The sequence below is a fragment of the Centroberyx gerrardi genome, chromosome 21 (genome assembly GCF_048128805.1).
Source record: "Centroberyx gerrardi isolate f3 chromosome 21, fCenGer3.hap1.cur.20231027, whole genome shotgun sequence".
In the NCBI taxonomy this organism is placed as follows: Eukaryota; Metazoa; Chordata; class Actinopteri; order Beryciformes; family Berycidae; genus Centroberyx; species Centroberyx gerrardi.
Window position 1 is genome coordinate 7,491,989 of NC_136017.1, and position 24,652 is coordinate 7,516,640.

The following is a 24,652-nucleotide window of genomic DNA, read 5'->3' on the forward strand; positions in this document are numbered from 1 at the left end:
ATGTAACTGAACTGATAATGTAATAATTGTCAAAATCAGATACACAACTGTCACCTATTCACAAATTTGGTCATTAACTATGCAACGTCTGGAAAAAGCTGTGAATAAGTGTGGAAGATGACTTGAAAAAAATTGTTGTAAAAAGCTTACATGTCAAAAATGTCAACCTTCCTGTTAATGTAATAAAACCCAATAATTATGTTGACAGAAAGACAGGTCATTTTTAATGCACTACAGGTAAATGTATTAAATTAACAGGATTAATACACTATTAGCTGCAAATTCGCATTATTTTAACGGTTTATTACTAGCAGAGTTGATAATGTTCCTTCCTGCCCTTTGAAAAACCTGACAAACAGAACAGGTAAGATGCATGAAGTTTTTGTGATTTGATCACTTTTTCACAACTATGGTGCTACATGTAACATTTTAACATCAATAAATCATCACCACATTCAATTTGAGACGTTAGTATAATTACCATAAACAAATTGTCAGCCTGTACACTGCACTTTATCTCCCGGGTCAGATTTGTTGATAAATCTGCTGGATTGCTTTATGGCACAAAACAGGAAGAGGGCGCTGTTCTTCTACCACCACTGGAGAAAGTAGCATCCTCTTATCAACAGAAAGCAAGGGGTTTATGGGAAATGTAGTCTTAATTTTGAGAAACATTAACAATACCATTGGCATGAGGTAGAGGCTACCAGTCGTCTCAACTATGGTCTCATTTGTTTACAATAATTACAAAGGTATTACAATTTATTTGACAACGATATATTGGTGTTTAAAATGCAACACATAGCACCTTTAATGTTTTCTGAATAAGATGCAATGGGGTCGTCCCATGGAGGGCTGAGACTCTGCAGGTTTTCATTCTAACCAAAGACTGCAGCAGCTGATCAGCACACCTTCAATCAGAGAGGAGGAACTGATGAGTGAAATCTGCTGTAGTCTTTAGTTGGCATGAATCTGCAGACACTCAGCCCTCCATGGCACATGGTAGCCCGTCCCTGGAATAAGGAATCCACCTAAATTCACAATAGCATGGTAAAAAATAATCTTGCAAATAGATGAGTATTCATGTGTTTGTTGCATGTCGTTGAATAAACCACTGCTAACTTGTTTTTTATTTGGGAACTTTTCAGAATACAAGAATGTAAAGTAAATGTTGACTCGGAATCTGTGCCAGGAAAAAAACAAAACATTGTCTACACTGTAAAAAAGGGAATAACTGGACTGAAGTATGTTTCATGACATGCTCAGACAGTTTATCTAACTTCACTGAATACCCTCCATTTGAAAGTATAGGGTAACTCATCCATCCAAGTACAACTGGCTGTTGAAAGGTTGTAGGGGACATAAGTAATTCCCATTTTTCAAAGTCAATTTCCCCACTTTCTTCCTCTCAGAGTCTCTTTCTTTCCTCTCTTCCCTCTACTCTCCCTTCACACTCAGAGTGGCGCTGCTCTTGGCCTTGCCCGTCGTGAACTTGACCGTCCCGCTCATGTCCACGTCGGTGTGTTTCAGGGTGAGTTTGTGGACCGTCCCGTGGTTCTCCAGGCGGACCGAGGGGCCGGGCTGGAGCGTCTCTCCGTTCAGAGTCCAGACGGGCGGCTTGCTGATGTCGACGGACACTTCGCACTGGAAACACGCCGGCTCAGGCTCCGTCACCTCCACATCCTCCAGCTCTCTGACCATCAGGAGGGCCTGGGCTGCAGCAGGGAGGGGAGAACAGACAAGGAATGCTGTTACGGTGTGTTGATGTGATGTGCACACTGCAACTGACAAACCTGTTAAGTTATTTTATCTTGTATCCAGACTTATCAAGATTATTTTAGTTAAATAATTTTAGTGCACTGGCAGATAATTTTACCGATTTCAACAAATTTGACTTTTTTTCAGGAGAATGTAACTTGTTTCAGGACATTTAAGTGGAATTGTCTTGGAGAAAGTTTCTTGTTTCAAGATTTTCTTAATTGTTTTATGATGATTTCTTGAAAGAAGTCATATTGGCATGAATCTATTGAATTTATTGAAACCAGCAACATTATCTGCCAGTGCAGTGAGACAATTTGACTAAAAATATCATGAAATGAGATACAGTCACTGGACAGCTTGTCATTGTTTGCAGTGCAGCACCACAGCAAGACAATTACCACCATAACTTAGTCTAATATCTCTCTGAAACAAAATAGTCTGAATAAATCTATAACTGGGACCAAATCAGGGCCGGATGTGGAACTAAAACTTAAAAATACCCCCAAGCATCACTGCTGCTCAAAATTACAAAGGGAATACAAAATGTGATCTTGCTGTGGTAAAGGTGGATGTTTTTCAGAGAGAAAAGGAGGTAAGGCAAATAACAAAAGAAAGTCAATATAGTCACATTATTGAATAATGAGGATGGGCATTTTCAGTGTTTTTTTTTTTTTTTTTTAGCACAGATCAAATACTGACATGAATTTTATTATCTTATTTTTAGAATGGCCTCTCATAACTCTAACTGTTACTCTGGATTTTAAATTAGTTACTTTTACTTAAGTAGTTTTTAAGTAGTTTTGGTGCTCTTTCCACCCCTGGAAGGAGCCAGCTGAGAGTGTCTTGAATCTCCAGTGGGTGGGAAGTTTAGAAACCAAGAAATCTCAACACCTAGCGATCATTAACTCATTGGTATTGATCAACAACCCTATCAAAAAAACCCCACAGATTTTGTGATATGGGCCAGTAAAAATCGTACTTATTGCCCCTTTAACCTGCACCTGCTCTTGGGACAGTGTCTGCCCAGAACCCAGGCAACACTTAAACAAGATTTTTACCATTGACAGCTATCCAGTCAACTCACCCTCCACCATCAGCTTGGCTTTGCACGTGTGCTCCCCGACCTCAATGCTGTAGCTGCCCTCGTCCTCCACGGCCACCTGCTGGATCACCAGTTTGTGGGAGCAGCCGTCCACCAGGATCTCCAGTCGGTCCGAGGGAGCCAGCTCCTCCCCGCCTTTGTACCAGGCGGCGCTGCAGCGCGGCGACGACACGGTGCACTCCAGGATCACGCGGTGTTTCTCCAGGGCCGTCCGGTCCCGCAGAGGCTTGACGATGGAGACGGGGAGTTCTGAGGTGGTCAGAAGAGAGGAAGATGGTTTGAGATTTTGGTATCAACTAATGATGAAGGCAAGTTTACAATACTGTCATCAGCTTCTCTGCTGCAAAAAGATGTATTGATTAACTGAACAGGAAAGTCTCCAAATTAGTCAATAGAAATAAAAAATTCCAAAATGCTACATATCCATTTTGGGAAGAATGAAAGTTATTCAATGTCTCTGAACTGTGTGGGATCCAGTCTTTAAAAGTGGTCAACTGAGGATTTATGATAAGTTAAATAACATAACAAGTATTTTTATTAATTTTTTTATATTTAGATATGGATATTTTCTCTTTTTTTATGTTTTTACATTCTGTAAGATGATGTTTCACATTTTTCACATGGTAGGTGTTTTCCAGCTTACAGCTTTTACCTGCGATCCACTTCTAACATGCCAAAGAATAGGAGTAAGTAAGACAGACTCACCCTCCACCTCCAGGTAGGCTGTGGATTCAACCTCTTTGGCTGCAAAGCGGATTTCTCCACAGTCTTCAGCATTGACATTACACATCAGCAGGAAGTGTTTGGTCCCTGGGAGAGAAAAAACTTCATTCTTATCCCAGTATTCCCATGATGTCACATGCTTTTCTACCTATATGGTGCTTCTCACACCTTTTGTACTCAAAAATAGTCTGTTCTTTATGTATAAGCAGCTATTTGTGAGAAGCAATGAGATTTATTATGGTAATGAATTTCTTATTCTATGGATAAATCACTCAGTTCCTTTAATTCTTTCTCTGACCTTCAGTGCGGATCTTGATGGTGCTGGTGGGCCGGATCTTGTGTCCGTCCTTGTACCACTCCCCAGTCACATCCTCCAGAGAAACCTCACACATGAAGACAGCGTTCTGGTCCTCCTGGATGTAAAGGTCCTCCAGATGCTTCACTATGGTCAATTCATGCTCTGTGAGGTCGGTAAACAGATTTGGATCAGGGATATTAGAGGCCAGAAAAAAAGCATCAATAGCATGTACAGTATTGTAAAAAGGCACACTTTCTCAAAGAGCAAAACAAAAATCACTGTTTATTGTAGATAATTTGTTTTTTCCCCTAAGACAACACAGAAACCCAGCGTGGATCTGAACATATTAAGCTCCTTACTTTTAAGATTTCTTAACACATTAGACAGTTTTAAGACTCCACCTCCCCCTTCCAACCTCTAGGTGGTGATGTCACATAGTATAATAATAATAATAATAATAATAATAATAATAATAATAATAATAACCTTTATTTGTATAGCACCTTTCATACACAACATGCAGCTCAAAGTGCTTTACATCAATAAAAGGCAGATAAAAGACAGATAAAAAGATAAAATTCATATAAAAGAACAAGCAAGATGCATTGCATTAAAAGAATCAAATCAAGTAAAATAGAAAGATAGAAGAACACAACAAATACTCCCACTTTTAGATGCACATTGTGAGTGAACCCATATGTTTTTCTTTGAAAACAAAACTAAAACAAAACTCTGGCTGCTTGAGCGCCTACAGTTAAAAAGGCTTGAAATAGACATAACATCAGTAGTTAATGCATGTAATTGATGTCAAATTCACCGTTGCTTATTGGCAAAACGGCTAAAAAAAAAAATGGCCATTGAGTGCTGTGAAAAAGTTTGTACACCCCTTGAGTTTTTGTGGGCTATAAAAAATATTTTAAAATGAAGTTATTTGAGATTTTTCGTTTTCTGAGACCTTTACAATGTTTCCTATTACACTAAAGTAATGGGAAAATTCTATATATTTTTATGAAGTTAGAAAATTCAAATAAATGTAAAATAGAGTGTGCAAAAATAAGTGCACCCCTTGTTTCATTAGAGCTAAATTGTGTCATGTAAAATATTTGATCAACATTTCATATCTTATGCTGCTCAAATCTCATATTCAGGTCGTTGCTATAGGTTTTATTTACATTATTTGCCATTCAAAATTTTTGTTATTTTGCCTTGATAGCCAACAAAAGCTGATAACAGGTCTCAATGGAATCTCAATGGAATCTCTCATACAGACTTTCTTGTTTCAAGTAAGTTTTAATGTGATATTCATGATATCTGTGTCCAGAAAACCTACCGTAAACCTGCAGTGAACAGGAAGAGTTGATCTCGCCTGTGTCACATGTGTAGGAGCCGGAGTCGGCCGGCGAACACTGCAGGATCTGACAGAACCGCTTCCTGCCCATGGAGTAGATCCGGCAGTTCTTCCCTGGCTTCAGCGCCGTCCCGTTCTGGTTCACAGAAGAGAAACGTCAGAGGTATTCTTTATGTTTTATCATATGAAACCAATCTCTAACTCTACACTGAATCAGTCAATGTGCAAACACAGGCTGTGGTTGATCCATCATACATATAACCAGTAAGAATACTGGTTTTAATGGTTTTGGTCGTTCTACCTTGAGCCACTTGACTTCCACATTTTGTCTGGAGAATTCACACTCCAGAGTCGCAGGAAGTTCCTCCTCCACACGAACGTCGGCCAGCTTTCTCAGGATGGACACTGGTGTCTCTGTTGATCAATCAATCAATCAATCAATCAATCAATCAATGTCTCTTTATCTATCCATTAGACCATCCTTCTATACATTCCCAATGTCCATCAAACCACTCATCCATTGACACATTTTCTATAAAACTACAATTAATTTTGTGCTTTCATTAAACTATAGAAGTAATATGGAAGTAATTGTAGCCAACTATGTCAGTATTAGTCCCTCAAAGCCTTAATTAGCAGCCTCAACACACTGTCAGCCAATATAGCATATGCTTCTTGGTGGACACAGTTATCCATAATCTCTTATTGCAGTGGTTCTCAAAATGGGGTCGAGGGACCTCTAGGGGTCCTTGAGGGGATTCCAGGGGTCCCCAGCAAAATGGGGAATAATTTAAAATCACTGTATTTTCATTTACTAGACGTTACCCCAATTAGACAACGTATAAGACATGTAAAGTGTAGACAGTTGTACAATTCAATACTAAATCAACAACAACAAAATCAACAACAACAAAGACTCCTATGGGACAAAATCTTATCAAAGTTTTGTGGCCTAATGGGTATCTAGTTGGGGTCACATGACAATGTTTAAGAATCCCTGTCTTTTTAGCATGGGTGACCCTAATGGAACTTGAACCCCTAACTCTAACTGTGCCAGCACCCCATCCTCTCCCCATTACGTTACACAGTCCTGTAGTTACCTTTGACTGTGAGCCTGGCAGTGGTTCTCACCCCCTCAGCAGAGAAGACGATGGTGCCGGTGTCCTCCAGGCTGAGGCTGGACAGGGTGAGGCCGTGGACTCGCCCGTTGGTGCTCACCCGCCACTGGTTGTTGGGCTTCACCCGGATGCCGTCCTTCTGCCAAACCCCCTCCACCTCGGTGTGGGACAGCTCCACCTCGAAGGAGGCGGTCTCTCGTTCGAACGTCTCTTGGTCGCTGAGGCCCTTACGGATGGAGATCTTACGGGCTGCATGGAAGGAGATGAGGGATTTAAATACATACTGTGCTCGTTAGGAGTGATATTGGGATTAAATACCATACATAAAACAACCAGATATGCAGAAAAGGTAGATTAGAGGTATGTTACTATTTTAATTGTATTTGAAAAGACAGATACATTTCAATAATATTCAATGGCAAGTTTTACTTTCATTCTAACAATCTTTTGCCCCTTTTTTATAGGATAACTAATTTTGGAACGCAACTCTTCGTTTGTTGATGCATTTCTTTTGAAGTAATGTTGTCATCAATGCATTTGACATATTGGCATATTGCTTTAAAGCATAACTCTCTTACTGTAGGTACGTTGAGACAACAATGTGGTGAGAGAATTAGTTACAAGGGCAACCAGGGGACGTTCAAGTATAGTCTGTACAGACAGCTGAGTTTAACATGTGACACCACACCTACTGTAGGTCCATGGTCCATTTTAGTCACCGCATCACTCAGTGCGCTATTGTATAACAGCATAGCAGCGTTTCAGAAGCCTTTTCTCACTCACAGGCCTTAGTCTTTGGCAGCTATTCTTAGTATCTATTCGCACCATGCTATGTTGTGAGAAGCAGCTACTGGATATGTGCATTAATTGTTCAGGATAGTAGTACAGTTAGTTCAAGTTCAAGCAGCCACCCACAGTGCAATCAGAGTCAAATAGTAGCTGCAAATAATTCTTAGCATTTGTTTTATGCAACGAGGAGAAGCAGATTGGTGGCATTTACTGCATTAGGGCAGTTCAGTCTGTATCAGGTGAGATGTCAGTCAAAGAGCAGTGTACTACACTACCAGTCAAGTTTGGACACGCATTTCTTTATTCTTTATTTTTACTATTTTTCACATTTTAGAATAATAGTAAAGACATCAAAACTATGAAATAACACAAATGGAATTATGCAGTGACCAAAAAAGTGTTAAACAAATCAAAACTATCTTATATTTTAGATTCTTTAAAGTAGCCGCCCTTTGCCTTGATGGAAAGGCAAAGGCTTTGGAAAGAAATTCATCCATAGGATCAACTTCACTGTTTATATTTGTCTAAGAAACAAATTTCAAGCATTTAAGCAGAAGCCTTTAGATCAAAATGAAAAACATAGTATATTCAATCAGGTGTGTCCAAACTTTTGACTGGTAGTGTATATTGACTGTTGAATGCTTTCCTCTTACTGTATTGTCCTATTTGGCAAATCCTCCCCTTCTGACACATAAGTAGGCCAAATCAAACCACAGAAAGTATTTGAAAATGCTATTTGGAAAGAACAGCACGTGGTTCCCAGGGAGTTGTGCTGCTCTGTCAAAAGAAAAGGGAGCTGGAGATGGAAACCAGGCCAAGATCGCTCCTTAATGGACTGTCATGATAGGATATATAGGGGTGGGAGATAATGGAAACACAAACTCTAACCCTTAAGCATGTTCTGTACATGTATGTAAACATCTCTGGCCACATATCATGAATGCCCCGACTCGGACCACTTACGCTCCACATTGAGCTTGACCTGCGTCCGGTCATGCAGCGTCTCGCAGCGGTAGGTTCCCCGGTCCGACAGGTTCAGGTTGAGGATGGTCAGGCTGCGTTTACAGCCGTCCTGGGCCAGCGTGTGCCGGGGTCCGGGCTGGATCACCACCCCCTGCCTCATCCACTGGACCTCGCCCGTCTCCAAACTGACCTCCGTCTCCATGGTGGCGTCGCCGAACTCTTCCGCCATGATGGCCTCCATTTTCTTGGTAAACATGACCTGAGCCTCTGAACATCGTGGAGAGAGACAGAAATCTAGATCATGAAAGCACGGAACATTTCAAGACCCTGTCAATGCCTTTTCCCCTCGCTCAATGGTCTCACCCTGGACTTTGAGGCTGGCTTTGCTGATCGTTCCCTCCGCCTCGGCCGTGATCTTGGAACAGTCCAACATCTGGCACTTCCGGATCACCAAGGTGTGGCACAGGCCGTTCTGGGTCGCCTGGTAACGGTCGCCGAGGGTGATGGCCTCGTTGTCCATGAGCCAGACCAACTGGACGTCCTCGGGGGAAACGACGCACTTAAAGGTGGCGTCCTCTCCCTCCAGCACCGTGGTGTTGTGGAGCTCAGTGAGGAACTCCACCACTCGAGGCACTGGAGAGAGAGAGAGAGAGCGAGAGAGAGAGGGGAAAGATGGGAAGAATGGATGAAAGTGGAGAAAAGGAGCGGTTTAGAAGAGGAAAGGGAGCAAAGTATGCAATGAAATGAAAGTTGATAGGAATCTTATTCGTCCATGGCGTTGTATCCACCTTGGTAAACAAACGTACGCACTTCTACCATCAATAAAATAACAAAAAGCCAATCCAGCTCTCATAACAGCGCATAAAATCAGAGATAAAGTCCGATATTCTTACTCTCTACTCTCAGCACTGCCACAGTCCTGTCGTCTTTGGACTCGCAGGTGTATTCCCCAGCATCCTCTCTGGTCAAGCGGTGGATGGTCAGGCTTCGCTCCACTCCGTCAGCCCGGATGGTGAACCGCCTGCTGGGGACCATCTCCACGCCGTTCCTCAGCCACTGGACGTCCGCCTTTGGCTTGCACACCTCACAGCGAAGGGTCACCATGCCGTCGGCGTGGGCCAGTGTGTCTCGAAGCTGCGTCACGAACTTGATCCTCATTTCTATGGTGCAAAAAATCAGAATTCATTTGGCTTTTTACAATATATAGTCAATTATGGAAATTAGGTAAAATGCCAAAATGCAATGGTTATTATTGACAAGACCTTAATTCACGCTGATATGCAAAAAACAACAGAAATGTGAACCTTTGACCAGCAGGCTGAAGCGGATCTGGTCTGTGCTGGCATCGCAGGTGTACTCTCCAGCATCAGAGCGCCTCAGCGGCTCGATGGTGAGCGTGCGCTTGTGGCCGTCCATGCGTGTTTTGAAGCGTTCCCCGTCGATGGCCGTCCAGTCTCTCAGCCAGCGCACGAGAGCGCTCTCCTTGGACACGACGCCCGTTAAGGTGACGCCCTCCGCCTCGTACCCCGTCACAACCACGTCCTCTTCCTTGTTCACGAACGTGACTGGAAGTTCTTTAGGGGAAAGGGAAAGAATCAGCGGACGGCTTTCACAATCAGATTCATAACCATATCCAATTCTCATGAAAGTACAAAGACATCACCTCCTCTCTTGGTTTGTACCTTGAATCCTGACAATGCTGATCATCTTGTCCCCCACTGCGTCGCACACGTACTTCCCAGAGTCGGAGGGCTGGATGTTGGAGATGATGATTTTCCTCAGCGTGCCGTAGCTCTCTATGTAGGTGCGGGAGTCGGCGGTCAGCGGCTGATCGTTGCAGTACCACTGGACGGGCGCGTTGGCGCGGGACACCTCGCAGGCCAGGATCAGGTCGTCCCCTGCCACCATCTCCTGGTAGTCCGGGTCATTGGAGTTTCCCACGATGCTCACTGGAGGCTCTGAGGCCAGAGAGAGGGAGGGGCAAGAGTTTTATGATTGAATGTCAGGCTAGAGGTTTATTCAGGGGTTATTTCTTTTGAAATAATTTGGTTTATCTACACAATTTATTAGCCAATTGATAAATATTGTAACATTCATTTCAGAAAAAAATGCAACCCAAAGACATACATGTAATTGTCCACTTTTAGATTAATTTATTGGAAAGTTAAAGCTGTACAAGGCAATTCTGCATGTTGGCAGCTCCAAATATTAGGTAACTGTTTGAATTTTGAAGACTTCAAAACACAGAAATCATGTAGTGTAATGCCAGTAATCTGTGGAAAGCACACTCGTGTTTACCAACCCGCCGGTCTATAATTGCTTTATACCAAAGAGACAAGAGAGGCAAAACATCTAATGTTGTGAGTCCAGCTTTCTTTGGACAGAGTGCTTTAACTTAAATAGGGCAAATCTACTGCATCTTAACTGCAGCTCTTCTCTACTGCAGCCCCACTTTGTCATTTAAGCTGATAAGACAGGTGTATGTTAGTCAAATTCTAACAAAATGTAATTATAAAATTAATACATTTTACCTTCTACTGTAACCTGGAAGTTGATGTTGTCATCTCCAGCATCAAGGAAGTACTCTCCTGAATCTCCCAGCTCAGCGTTGAGGATGACCAGCGAGCGGAAAGCCCCTTCCTCCTCCTCACAGAACCGCTCGTCATCCTCAATACGACTGCCGTCTTTGTACCACTTGGTGACGCCGTTGGCCCTGGACAGCTCACACTCCAGCACGATATCATCAGAAATCAGGGACTTCAGAGCCGTTTTAACCTCCGACTTCCTCAGGATCTTCACTGGAGCCTCTGAGAATACAGAATTACGATTTTATTTTAGTTTTCAATATAGACACAAACCACGACATCTCATACATTTATCACAAACAATGTAGAGGTAGAAGAAAAACCGACTTCTTATAGAATTTGGGATGCTTTCAAGGCATACATTAGGGGAATGATAATGTAGGCTAATTTTCAGCAAAAAAGAAAACTGAATTAGATTTCAAAATCAAAGAAAAAGAAAAAGCTATAGCAATCCTAGAAGAATCCAATAAAAAAATCCTACAAGATTTAGAAGAGAATACAGAATTACATGTTACTTACATATGAAGGTCTGCTGAAATAAACTCTAATCAGTTCACAACTACCAACAATACATCAGAAAGTTTGATTGTATTGGGCCACAAATGCTTTTAACTTAAAGATTTCAGGTCTAAACCACTGACTAAAAGTTAGTTCATTTGCATGTTATTTGTCTTAACTGAAACTTTAACCTGGAAATCAATTTTATCACTTTATTTTGCCTGGATTTTAACCTGGAAATCAACTTGATCACTTTGTCTTACCTGAAACTTTAACCTGGAAGTCAATTTGATCATCTCCGGCGTCGCAGGTGTATTTCCCAGAATCCTCCGGGGTAGGAGAGTGGATGGTGAGACGCCGGACAAGCCCGTCCTCAGTGATGGTGACGTTGCTGCTCTCCTCTACCTCTCTTCCGTCCAGCCACCACTTCACCTCCGCAGTGGGGCGGGACACCTCGATCTCCAGCACGACTGGTTCACCGGCAAAACTCTCCATTTTGTCAGACGTCCTTTTTGGACGAGTAAGCTTCACTGGAGGCTCTAAAGGAAAAGGAGGGGAGAGTCACAATGTAACAACTGGGGATCAATAATTTGCTCAGGATCGATGTTTGATAGAAATGTTTGTCAGCAAAAAATGTCAAAAAAAAAAGTCTAATCAATCTGTAAGGAGGAAGCACCTTGATCTTATCCTCTTTATGTCTAGAAGAAATAACGAGGAGGAGGAAGAAGTGAAGTACAAGAAGAAGATGGAGTGAAGTACAAGAAGAAGTGAAGTACAAGAGGAAGAAGTGAAGTACAAGAAGAAGTGAAGTACAAGAGGAAGAAGTGAAGTACAAGAAGAAGATGGAGTGAAGTACAAGAAGAAAAAGTGAAGTACAAGAAGAAGTGAAGTACAAGAGGAAGAAGTGAAGTACAAGAAGATGAAGTGAAGTACAAGAAGAAGATGGAGTGAAGTACAAGAAGTGAAGTACAAGAAGATGAAGTGAAGTACAAGAAGAAGTGAAGTACAAGAAGAAGTGAAGTACAAGAAGAAGATGGAGTGAAGTACAAGAAGTGAAGTACAAGAAGAAGTGAAGTACAAGAAGAAGTGAAGTACAAGAGGAAGAAGTGAAGTACAAGAAGAAGATGGAGTGAAGTACAAGAAGAAGTGAAGTACAAGAAGAAGATGGAGTGAAGTACAAGAAGAAGAAGTGAAGTACAAGAAGAAGTGAAGTACAAGAGGAAGAAGTGAAGTACAAGAAGAAGATGAAGTGAAGTACAAGAAGAAGATGGAGTGAAGTACAAGAAGAAGTGAAATACAAGAGTAAGGAGTTTTCTAGAAATGAGTGTCAGTATGTTGTCAGAATAAGGCAGATCACTGCACTGCTATCAAGAAAATGCCACTTGATTCTACAAAATTCTTGAAAAGTTGATTTGCATTGTAAACAAGTGAAATTATCGAACCCCACTGGCAGATTTTTTTCACTTATTTTAAGAAAATTACGATTTTAGGACTTAAAAATAGACTAGATGACTTGTTAAGATGGAGATGTTTTGGCATGTAGAGCACCCTCACCTGTAATAGTCACCAGGAAGGTCACCGAGTCATCTTCAGTGTCACACACATACTCCCCGGTGTCGTCCACACTGGTTATGGGAATGACCAGCCGGCGTTGGGGACCGTCGACCTCCAGGATCAAGTCGGGGCTCTCCTCCACCTCCAGGCCGTCTCTGTACCACCGGACCGGGGCGTTGGCCTGGGAGATCTCACAGCTGAGCTCCAGCCTCTCAGGAGCTACATGGGTCAGCTCCAGCTCCGGTTCACCGGGGGAAACGATCCGGACCAGTGGCTCTGGTGCAGGAGGGGAAGGGTATGAAGTATGTGTTTATAGGGCATTTTAAGTGCAGCTACACTATCAGTCAAACATTTGGACACACCTGATTGAATGTACTATGTTTTTCATTATCTTAAAGCCATTTTCATCTAAAGGCTTATGCTTAAATGCTTGAAATTTGTTTCTTAGACAAATATAAATAGTGAAGTTGATCCTATGTATGAATTTCTTTCCAAAGCCTTTGCCTTTCCATCAAGGCAAAGGGCGGCTACTTTAAAGAATCTAAAATATAAGATAGTTTTGATTTGTTTAACACTTTTTTGGTCACTGCATAATTCCATTTGTGTTATTTCATAGTTTTTATGTCTTTACTATTATTCTAAAATGTGGAAAATAGTAAAAATAAAGAAAAATGCGTGTGTCCAAACTTTTGACTGGTAGTGTATAATAAACTATAAACAAGTGTATAATGTCTTACAACACTGTAAGAATCTAGAGTGTTTTTAGTGCTTGCCTTTCTCACTGGGATTCATTCTAACATTATTTAGCCAGAAAAACTGTGGCTCTTTGGCTCCGCCCATTGAGGTTTAACTCAACCAATGAGATTATTTCTGCCTCCAGAACAGCTCTGCCTCTGAAAAATCTTTGTAGAACTAAAACTCCAATCTGCCCTTTTGATTGTAGATTCCATATTGTATTAAGCACAAAGGTGTATTTTACCTGCGACAGTAAGCTGGAAGAAGACAGAGTCTCCATCTGTGTTGCAGACGTACTCTCCAGAGTCTTCGGCCGTGCCACAGAGGACGGTCAGCCTCCTGTAAGGACCCTCGGATGTCAGTCGGATGTTGTCACTGTCCTGCACCATCAGGCTGTCTTTGTACCAGTGGACCCGACCGCTGGAGCGGGACAGCTCGCACTGCAGGTGGATCTCCTCCGAGATGTAGCGCTCCATCACGACATCGTCCTTAGGGTCCACAATCATCACTGGAGGCTCTGTGTTTGTAATAAGAGGAAGAACAAAGAGGCAAATTCATGTTTTTCCGATTGTTATAAATAATTCTTTGTCTTTTACAGATTATTATTGGCTTAGTCATTATAGCCAATGCCTTATCTAAATTCTATAATGTTAAAGGCGCTACATGTGGTGTTTTTAAACATCAATTCATCATTGTCAAATGAATTGTGATAAATTGGTATAATTACTGTAAACAAATGAGACCATAGTAGAGCAAAAGGTAGCCTCTATCTTATGCCAGTGGTATTGTTAGTTCTAGTGTTGTTAAATTAAGACCACATTTCCCATAAACACAGTTGCTCTCTGTTGCAAAGAGGATGTTTCTGTTTTGGTCAAAGGTTTATTCTATGGCTTTACTTCCATCTGCCTTCCACCCCTTCCACCATCCATTGCCAGAAACTCTGAAAGCTTTAGCTCTGTTTGCTCTGGGAGAACAGCGCCCTCTTCCTGTTTTGTGCCGTAAATCAATCCAGCAGATTTCCCGCCAAATCTGACCCGGTAGTACACAATGTAAAATACAGTGTAGAGGCCAGTAGAGGCTGCCAGTCTTCTCTGTCATGGTCTTGTTTGTTTGTGGTAATTATACTAATGTCTCAAAATGTATGTACCAATGATTTATTGAGGTTAAAATGCTACATGTACCACCTTTAATCATCAGCTTAATTTTCAGGGATTAAGAGAGATGTTCTTCAATTGGTTCACTATAGCAAACTATGTGTCTTCATGCAGTACACAGACTAACATGTGGCAAAAGAGAGTCAGCAGGTGGTCTGTACCTCTGACATTGACGGTGAACCCGATGCTGTTGCTCCCTGCCTGGCAGGTGTAGTTTCCAGCGTCTGTGGTCTCTGCAGAGCGGATGATCAGCCGCCGCATGGTTCCCTCAGCCTGGAGGGTGATGTTGTCGCTGGGCTGGATCTCACAGCCATCCTTATACCTGGGAAACATCAAATGACATGCAGACAGCTGTAAAACTGAGAATAAACACAGAGTCTCAAATCATAGGCTGGGACACTTGGAAGATCCTCACAGTTTAGCACAGTGATTCTCAACCTTTTCATATCAGGGACCCCTAATGTAGTTCACATTAGAACCACAGACCCCCATTTGATGAGATTTTGTCTCTTGGACCCAAATCTTTTTATTGTTCGATATGATTTTGTCCAGAATTCCATGACTGTGTATTGTAGGTAGATAACAGTAGGTAGAGATTACAGTGAAACTATGATCAAAATAATCATTCTTCTACATTCTCTAATTGTGTTAACATCTTGTAAATGGCGTAATGGTGAAGTTTAACAATTCATCAATTTGCTGGGTACCCCCTGGAACCCGCTCAAGGTCCCCTGGTGGTCCCCGGACCCCACCTTGAGAACCATTGGTTTAGAAGATAAATGCCTGCTTCTAATAAACACTTGGCCACATTGCTTACATGATCTGATAAAACTCATACAAGCATTAAAACATGTGTCAAGGAGCCATGGCAATATCACCATGAAGTTTATTTAACTTTATAAGAGACCCATTTTGTATGATCTTAGCAAAATACAAGTTTTGATTCGATAATTCATAATAATAACAAAATAGTTTATTGACCCCTATTATGTAATATCCCATTTTAAAGCTCTGAATGCAAAAACAAATCTATGAAAAACACAAAAACCTTTATGCTACAATAGATGCAAACAATACATGTTAATTTGACTGTGCTGAAGTCATGCATTATGGTATAGGTTGTTTATTCAAAAAAACAAATGTCCCAGTTTTAACCACAAATGGCGTTACAATACAAAACCTGATGTTATACTGTAATTCAGATTCTGGCACAGGAATCTTTGGAAATAGAAGCTGGAAGCAGAGCGCAATTAAAAGCATCAGTTAACTATTTCTATATCCTTCTAGCAGGACTTTATTATTCTTCCCCTTACCACACGACTGCAGCGTCCTCCCTGGAGACCTGGCAGTGCAGCACCACGGGGTCCAGCTCCATGCTGCTCTTATGGAGGTCTTCCTCTGGGACGGGAGTGAACTCCACAGAGGGACCTGGGGAAAAAAAGAGGAAGGAGGGAGATGGATGTCAGCAGCTGGAAAACAAGGAAGTCGTGGAGAGAGAGAACAAGCCTCCTGGAAGGGTTAGAAATGCTTTTATTATGTTTTGGTTGGAGTGTAAAAAAACTACCGAAGAGTATTAGGTGAAATTGTAGGTGAAATGGGAAATAACTAAGAAATTCTGAGATTAAAGTCTAAATTAAATTTCTGAGTTTTTTCCTCACAAATTTCTGATTTTTTCCCCCTGCAACTATAGTATTGGTTTGGGTTGGATATTTTGAGAGTGAGTAAGATGGAGATGGATAGCAAGGCTGAGAGGCAAGATAGAAGTTTATGTTCACTATATTCATTATTTCATTCATTAGTTGTTCCTCATAGTTAGACATTTATGGTGAAGTGATGACATGCATTGGATTATGGAAGTAACTTTCACAACAAGATCATTCCCAACCGCTATGAGTCTTGTGAGTAAGAACAGAAGAATAAAATAAAAAAAATAAGCATACTACTTTGATGATGACATACGAGTCATCATCAAACTCATCAAGAATCAAAGTGTGAGAATCAACATAAGAGCCGTACATGAAAGAGGAAAAGATGTTTCAACGTTGATTAGCTTCAGAAAGAAAAATCAACCGAGAGACATTTGGCACAATCAACCCTGACAACAAAGTTATTAACAACAAAAATCAATAAATCCTATTAGCATCCCATTTCTGGCACAACACAGCGCAGCAGTCGTTGCCGATCACCTTTGACCTCGACCTGAAACGCAGCGACATCATCAGCTGTTCGACAAGAGTACACGCCCGAGTCAGAGAGATCTGCCGAGTTGATAATAAGCGTCCGTCTGTGCCCCTCCTCCAGCAAGTCTATCCCAGGCTGGTTGAAGATCTGCTCTCCGTCTTTGTACCAGTAGACCTGGGCGTCCGGGAGTGAGACGTCGCACTGCAGGACGACAGCTTCGCCTGCCTCTGGGCTCCTGGTCCGCTCGGCAGCAGGGAGCTCGCAGAACGTGACCGGGGCGGCTACGAGTGTTTGAGTTGGTTAGTGTGACAGATGAAGTAAAAATGAAATGAAAACCAAATGAAAATGAAACTGTCGCCAACCAAGGCCGACAGTTCCATGCCATGAATGAAAATTCTTTCCAAAATGAGATAAATCAAATGAAAGAAAACTGACACCATTTGTCTTACAAAATGATTACAGCCCCAAAGTACAATTCGTTTTGGAGCTGTATTTAATTCAATGACTAATTTAAAGCATAACTTTTCGACCTGGACACTATTGTCCCATAATAAAGGCCAGACTATAGATAATTCTCATTTGCATGTTTTTGGCGAGATGTCTCATTACAAACATCAGTATTATATGGGATATTTTTGAGAATGTATTCTGAAAATTTGAAGTATGGAGGACAAAAAAAATCAAAATGGATATGTTGCATTTTCAAATTAAATTGCCTTTCAATGGTCATTTAGTACGATTGTCAGTATGGAGTGACACTGGAGTGATATGGAATGATACTGTTCAGTGTGTGATGAGGTTGGTCATATAGTGCCAAACTCACCTACTGAAATTACAAATTAAAAACTTAAGAATGGACTGTTAGAGATGTAAACTGTTTCCTTAAATATATCTGATGACTTGAAATTGATCAGCTTTCCAAAAGCCTTTTAGTACGAGGAAATGGAATTGATCCCCAACCTTGGTAGTTGTTGGAAATGAAGTGATCAAGATGCCAAAACCCAACTCCCTGCTCTTGTTGGAAGAGATATTCCATTGATCACCCCCCCACACACACATACACACAACACACACTTACCTGCAACCTCCACATTGAATTTGACGACATCCCCTGTAGTTTCACAGGTATAAACTCCAGAGTCCGACGCCCCGGCCGACTGGATCACAATCCTCCTCATGTTCCCGTCCGATTGGATGTTGAGGCCGTCGCTCACCTGCAGCTCCACCCCATCTTTGAACCAGGATACTTTGGAGAAGGAGTGGGAGACTTCGCAGTAGAGGACGATGGGATCCCCAGACTCCACCTTTTTACTGCTGTCTAACTCTGACAGAGGGCTGAACTTCACCACAGCAGCTGCGAACGGATGAAGAAACACAACTGTAAACTCCTGAAAAAAACGCTTTCACCACATTGTACCATTAAAAGTTATAAGATAAATAGATTTTTACACCTACGTTTAACCGTGAGAACTGCTGAATCTCGGACTCCGTTGGCTATGAAAGTGACCTCAGCGGTGTTGTCTGCCGCCTGGGTTTCACGGATGACCAGCGAGTGCTGCGTCTGGGACTGATGTACGGAGTACCGGCCGCCCTGCTGCAGTTGGGTGCTGTTCAAAAACCAGGTTCCGGTCATCGAGGCCGACAGCTCGATGGAGAAGCGAGCGTCTTCTCCCTCCAGCACCTCACAACCTCGGAGTTGGCTGCGAATTTTGGGACCAGGAACTAAAGAGAAGGAACAAAGGAGATTTAGGTTATTAAAGGAGAAATCCACCCTCAGATACTCTTACATTGTCATATATAATCAATCTGTGATGTTCAATGGATTCCAGGAGCTAGTTTGTGATGAAGTGTTGAAATTTACTTTTTTGGTGTACCCACTTTTCCTCAACCTGCCTCATCTACTTCTGCCTCAGTTAGTGATTTCCTACATTTCCCAGAATGCTTTTAGACATCCCCCAGAGAACTGGCTGCCCTTGTTGAATCCATCTGTGGATCTATCTGTAGGAGAAGCAATAACCATAGTAATAGCGATAGTAACACCAATTGCTGGCTGCATTGCATTCTGGTCTATTGAGGCTTCTGTCTGTGGACAAATTGGTCTCCCTGCCTCTTCTATGATGGATTTCTCCCTGATGACACAATCACATCAGGTTTATGAGATTTCCTCCTTCCTTTCCTGCATATAAATAACACACGTCCAATACTACTTCACAGTAATAACTCACCCAGATGGACGACTTTGGGGAACTCCACATGGCCGCTCCTCCCGTACTTGTTGATGCAGCAGACACGGAAGCGGTAGTTGCCTTCGCACGCTACGCTGTCACCGGTGACCTCTGCTGAGGTGGCGCTTTCTGAGGTGAAACACTTGTGCCACTCCTGGGAGCCCACCTCCTGTCTCTCCACCACAAAGATGGAGCGGGTGGTGGCCGGGCCGGAGGGGGCGGGCACCCAGGTGAGGAGGGCGCTGTTGGGGCGCTCCATGTCCATTTTGACTCCCACGGGACAGATAGGGGGGCTGTGTCTTGCAGCTGGATAAAACATGAATGGGTAGAGGGAGGAAAGGATGAATAATGTGACCAATTTGAACCATGATGGCAGGGTGGTTAGGGTTAGAGAGGCCATCCAGTCACCAAACCGTCACAGGCTCAAACCCCAAAGCAGCCAAGGTGTTACCGGTTTCAACAATTTTGACTTTTTTTCAGCATAATGCAACTTGTTTTAGGACATTTACTTGGTAAAAGTTAAATAGTCTTGTTTCAAGATTTTCTTCATTGTTTTAATGATGATTTCTTGAAAGAAGTCATATTGACATGAATCAAGTGAAATGTATTGAAACCAGCAACATTATCTGCCAGTGCAGTGAGATAATTTGACTAAAAATATCATAAAATCACTGGACAACTTGTTATTTTTTTGCAGTGAAGGCCAACATGCCGTCAACTTGAAGTGGTTAAATATCATTATCATAACTACTATTTCCTTCCTTAATTTTGAAAATCTACATCAGCACTGATTTGTACAGATAGTGTATCTGGGAAAAGACATGGGGAGGGAAATGCAAAACCTGAAGTATTTCAATTATAAAATTCAAAACCACCATCAACTGGTGGTACTTGGCCTTTTTAGCGTTTACAGCCATTTGTCCTGTTCAAGTGTTCTTGACCAAAACACTCACTGAACTCCTACCTGCTCACTCACTGCAAGCTGTTCTAGATAAGAGTGTAAGCTAAATGCCTAAAATGTAAAATTCAATATGACTATTTCAGCTGAATAACACCGACTGTCTGTAGGAGTTGTAAAACTTCAACTGAGGCCACATAACTCCAATAACTTGCCATATACAGTATATACAAATATTAGCAACACGTTTAAGCTCAGAAAGAACATGCAAAGAACATTTTGCAAATCTGCACCCCATAGACATACATGTATATTGTTTTAACTACTAACTACTAGATACCAGTGGTTCCCAAACTCACCTTTCACCTTGAGGCGTGATGAAGTCTTGGATCGCCCCACAACGAAGGTCACCACCCCCGAGTCGTGATAGGCCACGTTGACGAAGACCAGGATGTGGGTTTTACCGAAAGACTTGAGGATGGTCTGGTGAGTCTCGTGCAGCTTCAAGCCGTCTTTGAACCAGTGGACCTCCATGTCGTCCTCCTCCACCTCCACACAGAAGGCGGCGTTCTCACCCTCCAGCACCTCCAGCTTGCGGGGAAGTTTACGAAGAATTGTGCCTGAGGATAGAAAAATTGGCATTGTTTGGATATGATTTCCAATACTTGACCATTTCACAAGTCTAAAATACAGCGTACCTTTAACCGACAGCTCTGCGATGCTCTTCCCTCCGTCTGGCATCTCACACAGGTAGACTCCGTCGTCGTCTGTCCCGACGTCGTGGATGGTGAGTCTTCGCCTGGTTCCTTTCTGCTCCATCCCATATTTATTGCTGGGCATCAGCCTCTGGTCCTCCAGGTACCAGGCCGCTGGGACCGACTCGTCCGGCACCTCGCACTCCAGTACGGCTACGTCCCTCTCCCTCACCTCGAGGTCCTTTAACGGACGCCTGAACCGCACCGGTGGGCCTAGAGACCAAGGAAGATACAGGACAGTGTTAGGGGTGGGCTGGTGTTTAGGTCTCACTATATTTCATTGTTAAAAACATTAACAGTGGTATCAATTTTTGGTACCACTATTACCCCTTTATTGTATCCCGCAATTATATCCTTAATTTCTCCATTACATAAACATTAATTATCCATTAAAATAACATATTATTTAAAAAGTAAGGTTAGTGTCATATGGGTTTATAAGGGATTTATTCATGGGTTGATTCGTGGACACTAGTAATTTAGGGATTTTTCATGCCTTTTGTAGTGAGTTATTAATGGGAAGTTCCTGTCTCCCTGAATTTTACATGAAATTAGAAAGTAATGAGTCGAAAATTAAGGGGCTTTGATGGGGTCTCCTCCATTAATAACTCCCTTAATTAATTTTAAGGGGATTTTGCATCCCTCCTTGCATTTAATGGGTTACTGGTTCGTAGAGAGTGAGTATACCTACAGTGTTCAGTCAATGTTTAAATGGACAAAAGTTGCTATATGTTCAGAATTAACTCTCTAACTTGCTATGGGCCTATCACAGCAGTAATAGAAGTTTTCAGGTAATCCAGTAATATTAGAAGTTATCATTTACTGGGATATTATTGGCCAAGATAATCACACCATGACAATTAGTTACACGTTTGTTTTCTAGATGTCCTATAAGTTCATTCTGTAAGGAGGAATGGCTAGAAATAACATGGCACACCATCAAAAACTGAGTCTCATTCCAAAACAAGACATCCACCATTTCAAAACACTCACACCTAAAATTATTCTTGGCATGAAAAGTGAAGCATGTTTTGGATTGTTATTAAAGTTAGATCTCTGCTTAAAAAAATATTATAAGGAAATAATCATCTGTGTTTTTGAAATATTGACAGAGTAATTTCAGGTTGCATTTTTCCCACCTAAAATGGACATTTTACAACAAAACCGTTCAATTTGACCTCTGCACATCACACTAATCTTTTTTTAAGCAGGGCTCAGTTGCTATAATGCCACTGTACTGTATATTAAGGATTGGCATGTTCACCCCAGACAAAACTGACACATCTGATATCACCAGCTGGCAGTGCAGGACTGTCCGTATTGTATCAGAAAGCTATGTGACCCCAGAATTATCCGCCCATTATGAGAGGATTAGGAGAAAATAATTACCAATTTAAAAGGTGACGCAGTGCTTTTCTTATAGCTGTGCATTTCCACAGTGTATACACAGCAATTATCAACGACAAGTGCAGCTTATGACCTAAAGCTTTATCTATGCTGCTGGCAGTATGCATCCGAGAAAGCATGACTCATTCATTTGGTCCATCATTCACTGTTATTGCTTTATTAAAATCTTGACTCATGATGACACATGAGAGGAAACAGTACAGAAATTCTTAAAGGGAAGGTTTGTATTTGATCACTGATCAAGATTTCTTCTGGGTAGACCAAAAGGTTTCCGCACCAGCAGTTTATATTTGAGGAATATGGTCTGCTGTTTGGAATTATGAAGAATCTAACTTTAATACAGCATCCCTTAAAAGTTTCTGAGATAATAATGCACTTGGATATGTGTTTTTGTTTTTACAATTTAGGATTATATGGATATAGGACAACAGGTTGAAATAATTTCAATAACTTGAAACAACTTAAGCTTTTTAATAATTAACTGTATGAGTAATTAGTAACACAATTAAAAACTTCAATCACAGAATAGTTTGGATGCTTGTATGGATGGTACTCTTTAGCAATTCCATTATATTTTATGTATTGTCTATTATAATTATTTGTTTTGGTTTGTGTGGTTGGAAAATTGTATCAAATTGTACTATTTTCTCTAGCAGTAGTGACAATTGTTTCCTTCTACAATTTACCTACCTCTTATTCTACAACTAGTCTAGATTAATATATTGTTAAAGATACTATATGATATGAAAAGTTCAATTTTAAAACAATATACCCACCATTTGAAACAAGTAAAACCTACTATTACAAAAAAAATTACTAGCTGTACAAATTACATAATTATGGTATAGGATAATTTAGGATAATGGCCAACTTACATCCTTGGATGACAAAATTATAACACCTTTTCAGACCGGATCCTTTATATTTTAGATGTATTGAATGATGAACTTCAGCGAATTATTTCTTTTCCTTGATGGATACATAGCATTTTAAAGATGAACTCTTCACATGTAGCAATGTGTATGCATTCCGATTTGGGATGTGGGAGAAGCAGGAAGGAAGCATCACCTACCTTTGACAGACAGGTGAACGGCGCTGAGAGTGTGTCCCAGAGCGTTTGATGCCGCGCAGACGTACAGCCCGGTGTCCTGCACCTTGCTGTACAGGACCTTCAGGGTGTAGTAACCCTCTCTGTCCTCAAATATCAGATGTCGCCTCCCGGGCTCCAGCTGCACCCCGTCTTTCTTCCAGATGATCTCGGGCTTCGGCTTCCCCGTCACAAAGCAGCGAAACTTGGCGTGTTTCCCCTCCGCCACCGCAAACTTCTTGACTTTCGCCGCGTTGACCGGCGGCTCCTCCACGTATCTCGCCAAACTGTGTCTCCCGCCCCTGTGCTTCGGCGACCACTGGCTGTTGGTGTGACCGTTGGAAGACATCTTGCCCTCCTCTCGCTCCGGGACGGGCTCGACGAGGAGGACGGCGCCGGCCAAGGCCTCGCCGTGGCAGTTGACGGCCTTGCAGGTGTACACGCCTTTGTCGGGCATGCGCGTGTGGTAGATCTTGAGCTGGAACCAGCCGCCGTCCTGGCTGCTCACGCTGAAGTGGGCGCTCTCGAAGATGTCGTTCAGCTTCTTGCCGTCTTTCTCCCACAGCACCTCGGGCAGCGGCGTGCCCCAGAGTTTGCAGGAGAAAGCGGCGTCTTCGCCCCGATCCACGCGCAGCGAGAGCGGCTTGATGAGGAAACGCGGCTTATCGTCCGACGTTAGGTTGATCTCCTCTTGTTTATCCCTGATCTCGCCGCTCCACTTCTCCCGCTCTCCATTCAGCTGCTCTCCAAACTTCCCATTTTGCTGCTCCCTGTTTTCGCCATTCTGTTGCACTTTGGAGTAGCCGTTCACGTGTCTTAAATCTCCATTTTCTTGCACTGGTTGGTTCACGCCATTGACCGCTGTTTGCTTTTGTCCCTCCTCCTGTTGTTGGGCCTCCCCTTCTACTTTGAGGGAGGCTGCTGCGTAGGTTTCACCGATGCTATTTCTGGCCTTGCAGATGTACTGGCCAGCATCCTGCGGGGAGACTCCAGTAATGGTGAGTAAGTAAGCTTTCCCCTCCTCGGAGAGCTTGAAGCGTCCCTCAGACAGGATCTGGACATTTTTACGCTCCCAGACCACTTCTGGACGGGGGTCCCCACCGATCTGACACTTCAGTGTGGCGTCTGTGCCACACTGTGCCACTACGGGCCGGGGGTAGCCCAATACACGAGGAGCTCCTCCAAAAATGTCCATAATGACTTCAGCTTCTCTGTGTTTTGAAGAATGAAGAAAGATCTTCTGGAGTCTCTCCCAAATGTCCCACTTGTCTTTGATGTAGCAACTGTAAGGTAAAAAAATTATATTTCAGTATTCAACTTCGGTGGAAACATTAAAGACTCAAACATTTGAAACATCTCAACTCAATACTTATTTTCCATTGGAACAAATAAGAACTTTACATCTACATACTACAGACCGTTCAAAAGTGCAAAAGTCCAAAAGGCTTGGCCAGCCACAGACTAATCCCTA

At 42.2% G+C, this 24,652-nt stretch overlaps 1 protein-coding gene across 1 annotated transcript; it reads right to left on the reverse strand.

The window, feature by feature from the left end:
* Positions 1-1,308: 1,308 nt before the first annotated feature.
* Positions 1,309-24,376, reverse strand: obsl1a (obscurin like cytoskeletal adaptor 1a). The gene is made up of 23 exons (XM_078291205.1): positions 23,934-24,376; positions 23,167-23,882; positions 20,631-20,900; positions 20,292-20,552; positions 19,035-19,340; positions 18,265-18,531; positions 17,888-18,163; positions 15,942-16,056; positions 14,790-14,950; positions 13,719-13,991; positions 12,740-13,015; positions 11,449-11,724; positions 10,634-10,909; positions 9,785-10,060; positions 8,466-8,735; positions 8,103-8,369; positions 6,333-6,599; positions 5,534-5,646; positions 5,215-5,368; positions 3,885-4,046; positions 3,569-3,673; positions 2,846-3,112; positions 1,309-1,715 (listed from the first exon to the last, which is right to left on the reverse strand). The coding sequence occupies exons 1-23, from the start codon at positions 24,374-24,376 to the stop codon at positions 1,438-1,440; spliced, it is 6,075 nt and encodes a 2,024-aa protein (XP_078147331.1). The 3' UTR covers positions 1,309-1,437.
* Between the last annotated feature and the right edge of the window lie 276 nt (positions 24,377-24,652).

Coding starts and splice junctions, on each gene's coding strand:
- obsl1a (XM_078291205.1), bottom strand. CDS start 24,376: ATGGACATTTTTGGAGGAGCTCCTCGTGTATTGGGCTACCCCCGGCCC. Junction 13,992..14,789: donor GTTCACCGTCAATGTCAGAG/GTACAGACCACC, acceptor TTACAAACACAG/AGCCTCCAGTGATGATTGTG. Junction 3,113..3,568: donor AGCCTACCTGGAGGTGGAGG/GTGAGTCTGTCT, acceptor TGACCACCTCAG/AACTCCCCGTCTCCATCGTC.